The 16619-nt window shown below is 41.2% G+C and overlaps 2 protein-coding genes across 11 annotated transcripts in view; one reads left to right on the top strand and one right to left on the bottom strand.

Moving 5' to 3' along the window:
* Positions 1–9527, bottom strand: part of Ttc3 (tetratricopeptide repeat domain 3) — a 102728-nt gene extending 93201 nt beyond the window's left edge. For 2 of the 7 annotated variants that reach the window (XM_021209535.2, XM_029544405.1), the window contains exon 1: positions 9299–9527. In XM_021209535.2, coding sequence (XP_021065194.1) covers positions 9299–9344 — 46 coding nt within the window. In that variant the 5' untranslated portion in view covers positions 9345–9527. The remainder of the gene's footprint in view (positions 1–9298) is intronic. The other 5 variants (XM_029544407.1, XM_029544406.1, XM_029544410.1 and 2 more) reach the window with 5 other exon arrangements.
* Positions 9506–16166, top strand: Pigp (phosphatidylinositol glycan anchor biosynthesis class P). Of its 4 annotated transcripts, none has more exons than XM_029544411.1 (5): positions 9506–9530; positions 10068–10171; positions 13027–13099; positions 15146–15264; positions 15832–16166. In XM_029544411.1, exons 2-5 carry the CDS (start codon positions 10090–10092, stop codon positions 15954–15956), a joined length of 399 nt encoding a protein of 132 aa, XP_029400271.1. In that variant the 5' UTR covers positions 9506–9530; positions 10068–10089; the 3' UTR covers positions 15957–16166. The 4 variants fall into 4 exon arrangements, with proteins under 4 accessions (XP_029400271.1, XP_021065198.1, XP_021065197.1 ...); XM_021209539.1 differs by lacking the exon at positions 9506–9530 and adding an exon at positions 9565–9666; XM_021209538.2 differs by lacking the exon at positions 9506–9530 and adding an exon at positions 9726–9892.
* The last annotated feature ends 453 nt before the right edge of the window (positions 16167–16619 follow it).

Raw genomic sequence — 16619 nt, 5'->3', positions numbered from 1 at the left:
ACATATTAAAACAAAGTACTTACTAGATACTGAAGAACTCTAGCAATAAAGGGTAGTGGGGAGTAGAGCACAGGTTTTAAGATACAGTCTCACTATTGCAGCCCTAGCTAGCTTGGAACTCACTATGTAGACCAGACAAGGATGCCCATGTACTCACAGATATCCACCTATCTCTGCCTTTCAAATTCTGAAATTAAATGTGTGTACCCTCAGGTCTGGCAGATTACAGGGTTTGTTTTTGTTTTGTTTTGTTTTCTTAGATTTAAAATGTTTTGTCCATTCATAGAAGAAAACACTTAAAGCTACCCTCTCTCTCTCCAAAAGCAACAAACCCAAACTAGAAACTAAACTGACTTCTAAAAGTTAGAGGCAGTGCTACCAAAGCCACAATGGAGCAGGGTGGTAAACCCCGGGCCAGAGGCCCAAGTGTAACTGAAGCATGGTTCCAGTTCATCTCCAACTCTAGCCAAAGCTAATACAATGCTTCAGAAAGAAAAATACTCCCTATTTTAGACTGGAATTCTCACAAAGATGAATCAAATAGTCCATAACCAATCATCATCAAACAAGGATGAAACAACACATCATGACAGAGACAATAAAAGAAAAAAAGTTATGTTATGTTAGAAACCCCCACCCCAAATTTCAGACTCTGAGATGTCCAAATACAAAAAACAGAACAGCTACAGATTTAAAATGAACACAAACATGACTAACTATGATGGAAAGGGAACCACACATTACTTTTAAAAACAAGCCAGGAATGATGGTACATGCCTGTAATTTCAACAACTCAAGAGAGGTGGAAAAATGTACAAATGCAAGGTTAACTTGAGCTACATAGCAAGATCTTGCATCAACAAATACAAATACAAATAGATATTATGATTGAATAAAAAAAAGTACAAATTGAAAAGACTAGCACAGTTAAAGAGAAAACTGGTGGGGCTGGCAAGATGGCTCAGTGGTTAAGAGCACTGACTGCTCTTCCAAAGGTCCTGAGTTCAAATCCCAGCAACCATATGGTGGCTCACAACCATCCATAACGAAAACTAATGCCCTCTTCTGGAGTGTCTGAAGACAGTTACAGTGTACTTACATATAATAAATAAATCTTTAAAAAAATAAAATAGAATAAAAAAATTTAAAAAGAGAAAACTGGTTAACTAAATGATAAACTCATTAAAATTATCTAGCATCGAGATGAAACGAAGACATGAGAAATTTGAAAATGTAACCCAGAAAGAGATGAATACACATCCAGTTAAAACTTCTTAAAAACAGATAAAAATCAGACGTTATTTAAACAACATAGGACTTACAATCTTCTAGATTTAATGAAAGGCAAATTTCAGACTGAAGAAAGACCACCAGGTATCAAAATTTTATATTAAAAAGCAGGAGGTCGAAAGCTTAGCAGCTAAGAGCATCTCATTTTCAAGAGGACCTGCGTTCAGTTCCCAGCATCCACATCAGCTGACTGGAGAGCAGCTGCAGAGATTCTAATCCCTGTTCCAGCCTACAGAGGCGCCTGTATTCACATGGCACATATTCTCACAAACATATACATGTAAAAAAAAAATCTTTTAAATAAATATTTTAAAAAATAGTGGTGGGTAATGTTGGTTGTAAACTTGACTATATCTGGAATTAATTAAACCCAAGCATCTGGGCATACTTGTGAGGGATTTTATGATTGAATCAACTGAGGTGGGAAGACCAAGCCTAAATCCGGACCACACCTTCTAATGGCACCCCAGGAAATGGAAGATGGAAGCCTTTTGCCTGCTTGCTCTCACTCTAGCTGGCAAGCTCATCTGACCTGTTACTGAGGCATTCCTTTGCTGGTTTTAGAACCTACAACATTGGGATTCCAATGCAGACGGCAGAGCAGCACGTTTCTAGGAATCCTTCAGAACTCCTACTCTAGGAAGGGAGCACTTAAACTTCCAGCACTGAATGTGGACTGAACAACTACACTCTGGGCCTTTCAAATGGGAGGCAGCTATAGTTGGCTACCTGTACCATAGCCTGACACACACACACCCTCCTCCCCAACCTCTTGTGTGGGGTGTGTGTGTGTGTGTGTGTGTGTGTATGTGTGTGTGTATGCTTTCCTGGCCCTTTAGAGAACCTTGAGTAGTACACTAGTATATTTAAACTTAGGAGTAAAATGAGACACTCCCAAAGACAGACAATCAAATGTAGCTAAAGTAAAACAATATTTTCTTAAATAAATAAATAAGACTGGCAAAAGACTTTGTATCTTTGCTATACTAACAGAAAGATATCTTAAGAATCTTGAACTATATCAAAATGACTTCTTAAATTCAAGGATAAAATAAAAATGATTTTAGAAAAAAAAATAAGTTGACCATCAATCAAGATACTTGAATTAAACAGGAATTTCTAAACTTAACAATTAAAAGGCATATTGTCTGATGGGCCAAGGAAGAAAATCCAAAAATATATTATCTGTAAGAAACACCTAAATTTTAAAGAAACTAAAACAGCCAAAGTTTAAAAATAAATAAATAAATAAGAAAGAAAGAATTAATTAATTAATTAATTAATATTCTGGGTAATTTCTACCAAATGAGAGACTTTTAGACAGTTTAGGATAGACAACAATAGGGCATGAGTCCAATTCACTAAGAAATCAATGTTAAGCTTGCATACATCTACTAAAGGAGTCTCAACATACACAACAAGAGAAACTGCTGGAACTATTAACAAGTCCTGGGTTAACAGTATTCTCGGACTCCTAACTACTATCCACTGATCCTCAGCCACGTAACAATCAGCTTGATCAAATGTGCAGGCCAAGAAGACCCTGTTCAGCTTGACTCTAGTCTGGCCCACTGAAGAGGCATGAGAAGTCTTGGGTAAGTAGGATGAAAACAAACAAACAAACCAAAAAAAAAAAAAAAAAAACAATAAAGGCTGAACCATACAATTTCTATTCTTTATCTAACAGATATATAACAATTATCAAACACATAGACTTCATACATACACACAAAACATTAAAATTATTAATCATGAGAAACTATTAAATTTTATATGAACAATGCCATAAAACATGGGTAAAACCTGTTTTCATAGGGGCAAAATGGAATGCAGACCACATTCTGACAGCATTGGTTAACAAATCAAAACAAGGGCTGGAGAGATGGCTGTGGTTAAAATCACTGACTGCTCTTCCAGGGGTCCTGAGCTCTAATCCCAGCAACTATGTAGTGGCTCACAACCACCCCTAATGAGATCTGATGCCCTCTTCTGGTGTGTCTGAAGATAGCTACAATGTGCATATAATAAATAAATATACCTTAAAAAAAGGGGGGGGGGGAATCAAAACAATGAAATAAAAAAGCTGTGTATTTAACAACAATGAAATAAAAAAAAGATAAAATTACTCCTATGCCAATATTTACAAAACAGATAAACTTCTGACAAGACTAAACAAGAAAAAAAGAGCCACAGGCCTGTAGTCTCAGCACTCAGGAAGCTGAGACAGCAGCATTACCCTGCATTTGAAGCTGGCTTGGATTGAGTTCCAGGCCAGTTCAGGCTTCAGAATGAGCCCCAGTGTCACAAACAAAAAGGGGCAGTATAAATAATATTCAAAACAAGGAGAGAGAGAAAATAAAAGCTGAGCATGCAAAACAAAAAAATTATGTCATTAAAATGGCATGAATTTTATACTAATAAATTTAAATTTTTGATGAATAAACAAATTTCTGAAACTACCAAAAGAGACCTGAAAAAAAAAAAAAAAAAGAAAACAGAACAATTCTATTTCAGTTCAACTGCCGCCAAATGTACACATACAAAAACACTATATATCCAGGGCATTTTGTATGTAAGATCCACCAAAATTTTAAGAAACTCTAATCCAAACTAACCACTCAGTAATTCACTTGGTAGATTATTGTAACCTTAATACCAAAATCAATTCATCAAAACAGAAAAATATGAAGCCTTGTTGGGGAGGAGCAAGGAACATCTTTGCTCCTAGCACTCACAAAACAGAGGCAAGTGGATCTCTGTGAGTTTGATGCCAGCCTGACCTGTATCAAAAGTTCCAAGCCATCCAGCGATAGAGAGTGAGATCCTGTGTCAAAAGCAGAAAGAAGGGAGGGGTCTGTTTATAAGGTACAAAATCTTGGATAAGACATGATCAAGCCAGGTGGTGGTAACACACGCCTTTAACCCCAGCACTTGGGAGGCAGAGGCAGGTAGATCTGTGAGTTTGAGGCCAGCCTGGTCTGCCAAGCTAGTTCTAGGACAGCCAAGCGACACAAAGAAATGCTATCTCAAACAAAACAAAACAAACAATTATCAAACAGTAGTACCATTAAAAAGATAACCTATTAAGGCCAATTTGGATCTATCTCCAGAAAAATAAAGTAAAAATATAATTAAAATCTGTAATTTGGGGCTGGAGAGATGGCTCAGCAGTTAAGAGCACTTACTTCCAGAGGTACTGAGTTCAATTCCCAGCAGCCACATGGTGGTTCACAACTGCCTATACTCCAATGTCCTCTTCTGACTTTTGTGGGCACCAGGCATAAAAGTGGTACACAAGACATTATATGTAAGTAATACAGCCATACATATAAAATAATTTTTAAAAAAAATGTAATTAATTTCATTTGATGGACTGGAGAAAAGATGAAACAGAATCTCAGAAGATGTAGAAAAGCATGTGACAAAATGGAAAACCTCCCCTAACATGACAAGTTATCTACAAAACCTTCCACAAATGCTACTGTTAACAGTTAATCCGCTTCTTTGAAATTGGAAATGAGTATGTGCACTACTATAATCACTTCTAATGAACAACCATAACCACTTCAACTGAACGCACATTTAAAAGTAAGCCAGAACACGAAAACACACACAATAACTTGAAAAGGAAAAAAACCCTAAACAATACCATTGCAAATGATAAAAAAAGATGGAGCTCCAAAATATGAGAAATAAAATACAAAGCAGAAAAAAGTATTATTTATAACAGCAACCAATTTCAATTCTTCACAAAACTGATTGGATTGATTTCACTTAAGCCCCAAAGGGTTTTTCAAGACTGATTCTTAAAGGTCAAAGGTCCAGGAACAGGTGAGACTCATGAGTTTCCTGGCCAGATTACTGAAGGGCTAAGAATACAGCTCAATGGTGCAGTAACTGATTAGCATGCACAAGGCCCTGGGTTGAATCACAGCACCATTTAACAAATACTATGCTTCACAATATGACCCTCTCTATGTCCAAAAAACAAACCAAAACAAATACACCAGATTTCAGGTAAAGTTACCGTGGTAATAACTAAGAAAGAATAGGTACCAACAGATAAAGATGAGGTGACAAAAAGACAAGCCAGAAACAGATTCATACACAGAAATACTCAGCAGACAAGTGAGATGCTACAACTCTGGTAAACAGAAGTCAAATTCAACATATACAATAGAGAAGGTGAGCAACAAGATGAATGAGTCAGTAGCTCACATCATACACAAAAACTGATTACAGGTGGATTATGAATTTAAGTGAGAAATGTATCATTTAAAAATGTCTAAAAATAAACACAGTGGACATCTCAGTAAAGTCCAGAGCAGGGGACATTTCGAAACATTGGATTATATTAAAATTAAGAATTGGGTTTTACAATGTAGTTTAGTGGTAGAAAACTTGTGTCACATGCTCTTGTTTTTTTCAATGCACATTAAATAAAAAAAAATGCTCCCAGTTTGTCAGCTTAAAAAGACAATTCATTATTCTTTAAAAGTAGGTGAAATAACAAGGCCATGTTTTCCACACATGGGAAACACCTGATGCTATATGAAGAGTCTCAATCTCATTAATAAATGCAAATTTTAATCACAATGATGCACCATGTCATACTACTGGCAAATACAAAGAAATCTAAGATAACAAGTATTCAATAGGTTGCAGGTTGCCTAAAACGCTCATATAATGCTGATCAAAGTATATAAATTGACAAAACTATTAAGTAAAACATAAGCTGGTACAAACACTTCAGAACCAATTTGAAATCATTTCATAAAGTTGAACATTCATACCCCTAAAAACCAGCAGTTCCACTCCTAGTAAATAACTCATGATGCTGGGTACTCCAATCTATTCACAAAGCACTAAAGATGCTTTTGAAACTTATGTAATTGCCACGAGTTACTAATGATGTCTAAAAGATTTCAGCATTGCAAAGGATAAATTTCTAGAGTATCATAAGAACATTTTAAAGTAAAACTATGATTCTTCCAAACATATAACTAGGTCAGCAGATTGGCTCAGTGGGTAGGAGCGCTTGCCACCAAACCTGACAACCAGAGCCCAATCCCCAATCCACGTGTTCTCCGGGCTCCCTGCATGTGCCACGGCACATATACCCACACAAGTAAGTAGGTGTCAAACCTTTGTAGGTATTATAGCTAGTTTTATCACACAGTTGAGTTGAATAAAAGTAATTAGAAACACTAAAAAGTAACAGAAAAAAAATTATACCACTTCCTATATAAGTGGACAGAGAAAGTGCTGGAATTAAAAGAGGGCTTTCCAGCATTTTAAACTATTCTTTTGCTTTCCTACTTGCAGCTATACCATAGTTCTTCCAAGTGGGTGTGCTGGTTACATTTCTATGGGAAAACAGAACAGTCAAAATGCCCACCAGCAGAAACAGAAGTAAACCGCATTATATTCATCCATCATTACACAAGCAGTAAAGAATAGCTTACATCTCTATGGAATATTAGTTACTTAGAAACACAGCATTTAGTGAAAGCAAGTTTCAGAAGACTATACCCAGAATAATGTGATTTACTCAAACATAGAAGCTATACACACAATTCAGTGCTAAATGATACATAAAAATCTGATAAAATGTTTAAAATACAAGAATATCATGAATTCAGGATAATCACCTCTGAAAGTGAAATATTCAATACTGGTTAGATTGATTCTTGGTCCCACTGGTAGGCTCATAAGTGTTCATTTGTTTTACTTCACAGTTTGTAAATAAATATGTTACATGTATTCTGAATATATCAAATACTACATCGAAGAAGAAAAGATTTAAAGAAAAACATCATAACTTTAAAATGTTTTTAATTCTATCAGTTCACTTGCTATGTGGGAGGTACATATAACATACCATGAAATTTTATCTTTACATCAACCAAAGCAACATTAGATAACATAACAACTGTTCATTTCAATTAATGTTATGAGGACCAAATTCATTAAAGTCCGAACCAACCAGCTGTGAGAGATTAACCCATTTGCTGTCACATGGCTAGACAAAAGTCAGTTTTTAAAGCAAATTTAGCAGAAAGCTAAAGTCATAAATAAGACGGTCAGTAAAGAGAGGGAAAAAAAAAGTTTGTTAGCAAGCATGTGAGGAAATGGGTGTTCTCCATACTAGTGTCCATTAAAACTGGTACAACCACTTTGAGAGTTTCTATCATATTTGGTTAAATGGAAGATGTATATATTCTACTACCCAGCAAAATTATGCTTAAGGGTACATCCTAGAGAAACTCCAAAAGTGTGCACAGCAAACAGGTACAGAGATATTTATTGCAGGACTGTTTTAAAGAGTAAAGACTATAAACAATTTCAAAGTCCATCAAAATGAGTATAAAAATAATTATGGTATATTCATACAATGCAGTGCTATACCAACAATTATAATAATTCAAAGTACAATTATTTGCTTTATTCATATATAAATCTCAAAATGTGATGCTGAGTGAAAAAGCAAGTTGCAAAAAGACACAATTTTATATCACTTTGGTTAAAAACAAATACTATGTATTGTTTATATATTCACCATTGCCAAATTATAAATTACGCATGGAAATGATACACACAAACCTGAACACAGTGGCTATCTCTAGGTAAGGAGGGGGGTCAAACTCTCAGCATCTCCAAAAATGTTTAAGCTTTTTGTTTGTTGTTTTTTGTTTTTGTTTGTTTTGGAGAATCTGAAGTAAATTTGGCAAAAATAAATAAATAATAAACAAAATGGCCTGATTTGGTTAGATCTACCTGTGTTTAATCTCTAAGTATTCAGAAATTAAAAGAGAAAAAAGGAAAATTAGGCAACACTAAGGAAACCGAGCAGGAGAGAAAGACAATCCGCAGCCCTTGAGCGCAAAGCACAAACCCCTGACAAGCACAGTACTGGCAATTGAATCCCTAGGAGAGTTTTACCGTATAACAAAACCGTTTTCCTTAAAATACAAATTTCTTGAAATAAAGTGTCCTAACTAGACCTGTGATTGTGAGAAAACAAATTGCCCCGGGGAGAGCAGTAAAACCTGTATGATTTCAACCCTGTTTCCTTGATCCCTCGCCAGAGTCCAGAGCTTACAAGGCTGCTATAAAACACCCTGCAATACCCAATGTTAGCCATCGCCTGGTAAGAGGCATAAGCACAGACGGTGGAAAGAATTTGCAAACTGAAGGACGTCTGGAAACTACAAGCTTCTGGAAAAGGTACCGTGTAGTGTACCGACACACCCTCGGCTTCATTTTGGTCCTTTGTGCCCCCCAGTCTGTCCCCTCCCCAATAGGGGATGGCAGCCCAGGCCTCAGTGACGTCGCCAGCACTGCGGAGCAGCAGCCCTGCGCAGGCGTAGGAAAAGGCTGCAGGTGGGGAGGTGGGGTGGGGGCAGCTCTGCGTCCCTCCCGGGTCCTCCCAGAAACTGGGGTGGGGGTGGGGGTGGGGGTGGGGGTGGGGGGGAGACGCGTACACACAGACCAGGGGCAGCGCGCACGCGCGCCACCGCAAGCCCAATCCCGCGCACGCCGCAGGCCCCCTGCACAGCGCACCTTTGGGGACCCTCGAGGACGCACGCGCGCGCCTGCCACTGCAGCCTGCCGCAGCGGCGGGCGGGCGCTGAGGAGGGGGCGCGCACACCACAGGGGAGGCAGTGACAAAGGTGGGAGGGGACCCACCATCCTCAGAGGATGAGGACGCCCACGCCGTCGCAGAGAAGGGCGAGCATCGCAGGGAAGGGCGAGCCTAGGAACAAAGCGGGCCAGCCGCAGACCCTGAGGCGCGTCCCCGAGCGCTCGGGACGCAGCAGCGGACACCTGGCCCGGGACGTCACCCGCGCGCCAGGCGATGCGCACACAAAAGCCTCCCCTCCTACCGTTAAGGACGCCCGAGGGTCACTGGACAAAGGGAACACACCCACAGGGGCAAGGGCGGCCACACCCCCTCAGCGCGCGGGCGCTCAACGAGACGCGCGGCGACGCGCACACCCACACTCACCACACACCCACGGAGGGAGGTGTGGAGCGCCCCGATGCCCGGGCATCTCGGCTGCGGCGGGACGCGGAGACGCTTCCGTGAGCCCCGCCGCGCGCAGGGTCTGCACTCACCCGGGCCCGCAGCCCGCGAGCCTCAGACGCGGGCTGCCGACGCCTCCGGCCCTCCACGTCAACCAGACCCGCAGAGAGAGCGCTCAGCGGCTCCTGAGGCGGGCGGATCACGTGGCTTGGAGGTGCGCATGCGCAGTCGCCGCGTCGCCCCCTCAACTCGGCGGGGTGGGTGGTGAGACCGCGCGAGCCCCCGCGCTGCGGTCGCGGTGCGCCTGCGCCAAGCGGCGGGGGCGCCTGCCAGCCTCTGCTTTTCCTCAGGTCTTTTTATTTTTTTAATTTCCGCCCACGCTGCGGAGGTGTCTGGGCCGCGCTTGCGCGATGGACTGAGTGCTGAGGGGCTGAGGGGTGGAGACGGGTGGGCGTTGGTGCTCGCAGGACTCAAGGTCCCGGGCCTCCCGACGGCTGGGACAGGACCCCTCCTGAGAGGGCAGGACTCGGGGCCTCGGTCCGGCCCGGGCCCCTTCCTTGCCTCAGAGGGTCCGAGGTGCGCATTTTCCCCGCAGCGCGCGCTCCCGCCGCCCCCTCAGCTGCAGTGTCGCGCGCGCGCGCGAACATCCGCAGTGGCTGTGTCCGCAGCAAGTGATGAGATTATGTAACAGACCATTGGTGAAGGGGGGCGGGGGGAGATGTCTGACGACGATTGTGTTCCTTTTCCACAGATTGTCTAAAGCCACAGGGAAGATGGTGGAAAATTCACCGTCGCCATTGCCAGAAAGAGCGATTTATGGCTTTGTTCTTTTCCTAAGCTCACAGTTTGGCTTCAGTAAGTACTGAATGATGGATGGCCAAGGCCCTTAATGGTATTTGAGGACCAGGAAATAATGCGTTTGTCCTTAGAACGTACACACATGAACTGTTGATTCTTTCTACCTGTGTCTCTTAAGGAGTCCTGAAGGGTACCGTTTGTTTGCTCAGTTTATGTATCCAGTTCTAGATGAAATCTCCAATATTTATTTAGCACTAGGCTTGATGCTAATGTGAATAAAACCTGGCCCCAACCCTTGAGGTCATAGTCATGTGGAGAAGCATAGTAAACCTGCAGTTCAGAGAGCGTGATGAGTGCCCTGGAAGAGCCTTGAAAGGCTTAGAAATTGAGGTTAGCTTCCTCCAGGCCACTCCCTGGCAAGTCTATCAGAAAAATAAGTCAGGAAGGACCATGGATAGAGTCCCTGAGTGAAGGCCTGTGAAGGTTTGGAAGTGAGGTGTTTATAGCTCCAGGATAGCATGCTGGAGCTGAAGAGTGAAGATAATGGGCCAGAGAAGTCAGGTATAAGAATGTACCCTTAAGGTCCTGGATCTGCATTGATGCCCATAATGTTCCATTTTGTAGATGAGGCCACTGAGGCTTAAAATAAACCCAACAACCACCAAGAACAAAAACAAACCTAATATGACCAACTCTACAAGTAGGACCAAAGTCCCTCCTCAAAAAGTTTAGAAGGTATGAGGCAATCAAGTGGTGGAAAATTGAATGCCCACAATCCAACTTTCTTGTCCTTGATAGAAATCAGAATGTCTGTGTGGAGGTTTCCTTCCCAATTCTTAAGTGAAAAGTACTACCTTAGCTGTAGCATAGTGGGATGAAGAAACTACAGTTACTGGCTCTTTCATGGAATCATTGTTTAGCCTGAGAGCTTTTTGTTTTGCATGAAGTGAGCCTGTGAAGTAGGTGCTGCCTTGCTTCCTCAGTTTAAAGATGGGAATACTGGATTTAAGTTACTTGATCAAAGCCAAAAAGCAACAGGACTGGGATTAGAACAGGTGCACTGCCAGGCTTTGCTCTATTGAAGTCCTCTGACTCTTGTATTAACTTGGGTAATTTATGCAAAGAAGCTGCTTAATAGGTAATAGCTGCTGTTTATTTCTATAAATTCCTATTCAAGGTGGATTTTTAAGGATTAGAAACTATACAAGCATGTTAGATAAACCAAAACCTAATTGAAGAATTTATTGAGCACCTACTATGTACCAGGCAGTGTTAGAGGCCAGGAGAAAGGCAAAATAACCAAACCTTGTCTGCCTTCATTTGAGCTTTCTACATAGTTGGAGACGACAGATAAGTAAAACATATCCAGGAAGCAAAACTGGGGGGAGGGGGGGAAAGGAGATTAAGGAGCAGGAGGAGCCCTCCTCATGTGCTGCTGCTGTGTGCTATCTTTTAATACTACAACTTACCATGCAGAAAGGAAAAGATCTATGTAAGCATCTTTGTTCAGCACCAGGAGCATACAGAAAGCACAAGCCATCTCTTCAGGAGTTACTGTATTCCAGTCTTGACATACAAAGCTCTGTAATACTTCATTCTTTTTTTTTTTTAATTTATTTATTATATACACTGTAGCTGTCTTCAGTCTTCAGACACACCAGAAGAGGGCATCAGATCTCATTACAGATGGTTGTAAGCCACCATGTGGTTGCTGGGATTGAACTCCGGACCTTCAGAAGAGCAGTCCGATGCTCTTACCCACTGAGCCATCTCACCAGCCCCATTCTTTTTTTTTTTTTTTTTAATTTATTTATTATATACACTGTAGCTGTCTTCAGTCTTCAGACACACCAGAAGAGGGCATCAGATCACATTACAGATGGTTGTGTCCCACCATGTGGTTGCTGGGATTTGAACTCAGGACCTCTGAAAGAGCAGTCGGTGCTCTTAACCACTGAGCCATCTCTCCAGCCCCCGTAATACTTCATTCTTAAGACAAAACCCACCACTGCTGATGTAGCAGGAAACCCGTCTCCACCACTTCCCTTGTACAAATGAGTCCTTTCTTGTGTATAAAATATACATGTGTGTCTCAGGACTGTTTTGAGGATTAAACGAGTTAGTCCATGTAGAGAAGTTTAGAACCTAACTATTATTATAACATGGAGACAGCAGAAAAGGAACCACAAAGACTGGGTGTTGGTAGAAAGAAGATTGTATGTAGACAGTCAGAACCAGAGGTGACAAGTCCCCCTTTAAGCAACTAAATGCAATTACATCTTCCCTGTGGAGAAACACTGAGCACATAAAATGCAGAAGCAAATTCTAGCAATAAGTTCTTAAGAAATATGTCCATAAACTTTTTTTTTATTATCATTAAATTTGTTTACATTTCAAATGATGTCCCCCTTCCTGGTTACCCCTCTACAAATCCCCCATCCCATCCCCCCTTTCTCCCTTCCCCTTTGCCTCTATGAGGGTGCTCCCCCACCCACTCACCTGCTCCTGCCTCACCACTCTAGCATCCCCCTATGCTGGGGCATCAAGCCTCCACAGGACCAAGGACCTCCCCTCCTAATCATGTCAGATAAGGCCAATCTCTGAAGGATATGTATTTGGAACCATGGATCCCTCCATGTAAACTCTCTGTTGGTGGTTTAGTCTCTGGGAGCTCTGAGTGGTAGCCATAGACTTTTTAAAGTACAGTGTAAGAGCTAAGACACTAAAAACGTGTTAATAGGGTAATTATGGTAAGTATTACAAGACTGGTACAAATAAGGAGCTACAGATCCTGAATTCTGAGAGAGTGAGACAGGCCTTTGGGGAGCATCTTTATTGTATATGAACCTTACAGACTGGACCATGCCTCACTGACATGTCTTCTCTCTCCCCTTACCATCTTTTCCCTGCAGTACTTTATCTTGTGTGGGCTTTCGTTCCTGAATCTTGGTTAAACTCCTTAGGCTTAACTTACTGGCCTCAAAAGTAAGTTTAATATTTCTTCAATGGGGGGTAAAACTGATACTGTTTCAAAGGGAACTACTCTTCTCTAAAGCCCAAGCCTTAAACCCTTATGGCTTTTAAAATCCATGAGTATCTGTGTTGAAATTGAATGTTGCTTTCATTTTTGTATTGGGGGAGGATAGTGGGGGTATTCACATGTGTGTGGCCACATTGTGTGTATAGGAGAACATATTTGCATGTGTATGTAGTACCTCAAAGTTGATGTCAGGACTCTTTCTTGGGGGTGAGGTCTCGACATTGAGCCCAGAGTTTAGTGCAGCTAGTCTGACTAGCTGGCTCGCTCCAGAATTCCCTGTGTCTGCCTCTGAGTGCCAGACTTACAGCTGGTCTGCCACCTAAGCCCAGCACATACCTGGGTCTGAGAATCCAGACCCAGGTCTACACTCTTGAGTGGCAAGTGCTTTAACCAGTGAGCCACACCCCAACAGCCATACCCTAAAGGTTATTAATATATCACTAATTAAAGGTGGTGAGGCAAATGTTTATCTCCATTTCCTCCTAAAATCATGCTAAAATTATACTGTTGTTGAAAAATCTTTTAAAGGTATAAGCATACAAAATGGGATAGCAGATAAGATATTAACAAAATTTTAGGACATGCTTTGAGATAGAAGAGTCTGGTTTTTCCATGTGGTAGACGAGGGAACCCATCAAGAACATCTGTGCCCTGGAATTCCAAAAAGGACCCAGACCTCGGAAGCAGCAGTGTCTCTTGGTAATAGTAATTCTGCATTGGATAGGAAATGTGTTTAAAATGCATTAGACCTGCTGACTCCCCTTTCAGATCTTAAACCTGGAGATTGACCCTGCCTGCCCCTTCAGAAAATAGTTTCATCCTGTGGTAAGTGCTGGGCAGAGTCTGTAGTCTGGAAGTTACAAGGGTTAACTGTAGAAATGAAGCACAGGGGATGATTAACAAGCATCTGCTTGGCCGAATAAGGCTCCCTTCCCTTACCAGACTTTCCCCTCTCCCAGAGAAAGGTGGGAGGTGCCTTCCTGAGGAAGCTACCAGGGTAAAAGGTAGCATGTGTAATCTAACCTTTCTGCCACCTCTGCCCATGTGTATCACATACCTTACTTCCTGTCAACTTAGCACTTGGACCTTAAATATAATATAGTGTCATAAACACCAGGCACTAAAAGAAAAGTCTGTCCTTAAATACAAAAGAAAAGAAGATACTTAAAAGAAATGGAGATAATGCCATCTACAGAAGGGAAAAAAGGTTTAATCGTCTGAGATGAGAAAGAATCCTGAATGGTATGCTGCCCAAGGGATTTTTTTTTTTAATTACCATTGAAAAGTTATAAGCATGGTAATTAAAATGTTAGCTAGAGTGGAACAGAAAGCAGAGATGGAAAACAGAAATATATAATGGTGCAAAAATCTATTGGAGTTTCTAGCAAGGGAAAACGGTAGGGAGGAAATGATTTACCAAAACCTGGCAAGATAGAGCACTTAGTGGACTTAACTGTATGGAGAGGAAAACTGAGAGGCATATAAGAATTTGATTCTAGAGTATTGATAGATACTGGGGAAACAGTAGACAGAAATGTATAATTTCAGAAAAAAGCATAAGAAAACATAATACACTAAGGTTCTCAGTTGCAAGTATTATTGACATAACCAGTTGTTTTTTAACTGCTGACATAATAAAAGTGAAGCTATGCAGAAAGTGTCAGGAAGAAGTAAACACCTCATTTTCATATTAGAGCATCTAGCGAAAATGTCTGAAGCTGATGAAAATCAAGAAATACTGTAGGCACATTATATGGAAATGAGGGTGTAAATACCAGAAGAAACAGCTCAGATATTGAAAGGGCATGTTTGGGCAGAATAAAACTCAGGTGTCTGCAGCTGTTCTTTGACCCCTTGTAGTGCTATCTGTTACATGCATACATCAGTTACTTTAATAATACTCTAGATTGTTAAAATGTGTTTTGTGACTGACTCTTGGGAATTATGACTCCTTGACAAGTTTGTTGACATGCATGAATTTTCTTGTGCAGATACTGGGCGGTTGCGTTGCCTGTCTACCTCCTTATCACAGTTGTAATTGGTTATGTGCTCCTATTTGGAATCAACATGATGAGTACCTCTCCACTTGACTCCATTCATACGATCACAGGTAAGTTTATATGAAATAAAATTATGAGGTATAGAAGAAAGAGATATTAGTACTTTTATCAGAAAAGCAATCAGGAATAGGCCTAAGAAACACGTTGGGAGAAAGTCATCTGTTACGTTCAACATGGCATGATGATTAATCTCGATTGGCAACTTGAGGGGATTTAGAGTCGCCAGGGAAACCAATACTGAGCATTCTATGAAGTTTATCTAGAGTCAGTGTATTAAAGTGGGTCGATACCTTAAATGTGGAGTGTACATGGGCTCTAGGTCTGAATAAAAAGGAGAAAATAAGCTGAATATAAGCATTTATCCCTGTCTGCCTCCTGATGGACAAATGGTGGACACATGTGATCCGTCACCTCCTGCTCCTACTTACATACCTTCCCCTCCGTGGTGAACTGTCTCCGTACAACTGAGCCTTAAGTTGCATTTGTTAGGGACTTTGTTACAGCATGAGATAAATAGCTAATAATAGCTCGCGGTGTTTGCCCATCATCTGCACATCAGCCTGCTAGCAGTGTGATAGGTCTCAACTAACCACAGAGCTTTTCTTCTTTTCTTGCAGATAACTATGCTAAAAACCAACAGAGGAAAAACTACCAAGAGGATGCCATCCCAGCATTGAGAGACGTCCCCATTAGTGAAGTAAACAAAATGTTTTTCCTAGGAGCCAAAGAACTCAATACCTAAAACTGAGCTGTGTATAAACATCCTAAAACCAAACATTTACAGTTGTGGGCTGAATAATTTTGAACATAATTATATTGACTGTCCTTTAATGCCCAATATTGACATGTAAAAACATGAAAGTTGATTCCTTAGATTGAGTTCAATTGATATTGTAAATATTTGCAACTGAGTTTTTAATTGACAATAAATAAAATACCACATTATACTATAGTCAGCCTTGAGTAGATCTATACGTGCACACATGCGTGTGTGAATGCACACATGCACAGTGTACATAGAGGTCAGAGGACAACTTCGGTTGTCTCTCTTTAGTACCCTTTGTTTGAGACAGGGTTTCCCATTGGCCTCACTTTACCACGTAGGCCAGCCTGGCCCACAAGCTTCCAGGGCCCTACCTGTCTCTGCCTCCTACCCCATCATGACTTCTGTGTGGGTGCAGAGATGCGAACTCAGGTCCTCATGCTTCTATAGTATATACTTTACCCGTTAAGCCATCTCCCCAGCCTAACATAAAGCAACCAAGAACGGATGTCTTCAAGTCTTCTAACATGCAGCCAAAGTTGAAAATGACTGCCTTGTCTGCTTGTCCTTAGCAGAGCCAGTAATCCAGCCAGACTGTGGCTGCTGCTTATGAAAGAGCAGGAAGTAGTCAGAGCTGCCACT

This window comes from Mus pahari, chromosome 12, assembly GCF_900095145.1.
Source record: "Mus pahari chromosome 12, PAHARI_EIJ_v1.1, whole genome shotgun sequence".
NCBI classification, from domain to species: Eukaryota; Metazoa; Chordata; class Mammalia; order Rodentia; family Muridae; genus Mus; species Mus pahari.
This window is presented reverse-complemented; position numbering and strand designations above follow the sequence as displayed.

Bases quoted from the DNA above. Each gene is read 5' to 3' on its own strand.
- Pigp (XM_021209537.2), top strand. From the start codon at position 9,991: ATGAGATTATGTAACAGACCATTGGTGAAGGGGGGCGGGGGGAGATGT. The intron at 13,100-15,145 runs GTAAGTTTAATA...TTTCTTGTGCAG, and splicing joins TTAACTTACTGGCCTCAAAA to ATACTGGGCGGTTGCGTTGC. The intron at 15,265-15,831 runs GTAAGTTTATAT...CTTTTCTTGCAG, and splicing joins CTCCATTCATACGATCACAG to ATAACTATGCTAAAAACCAA.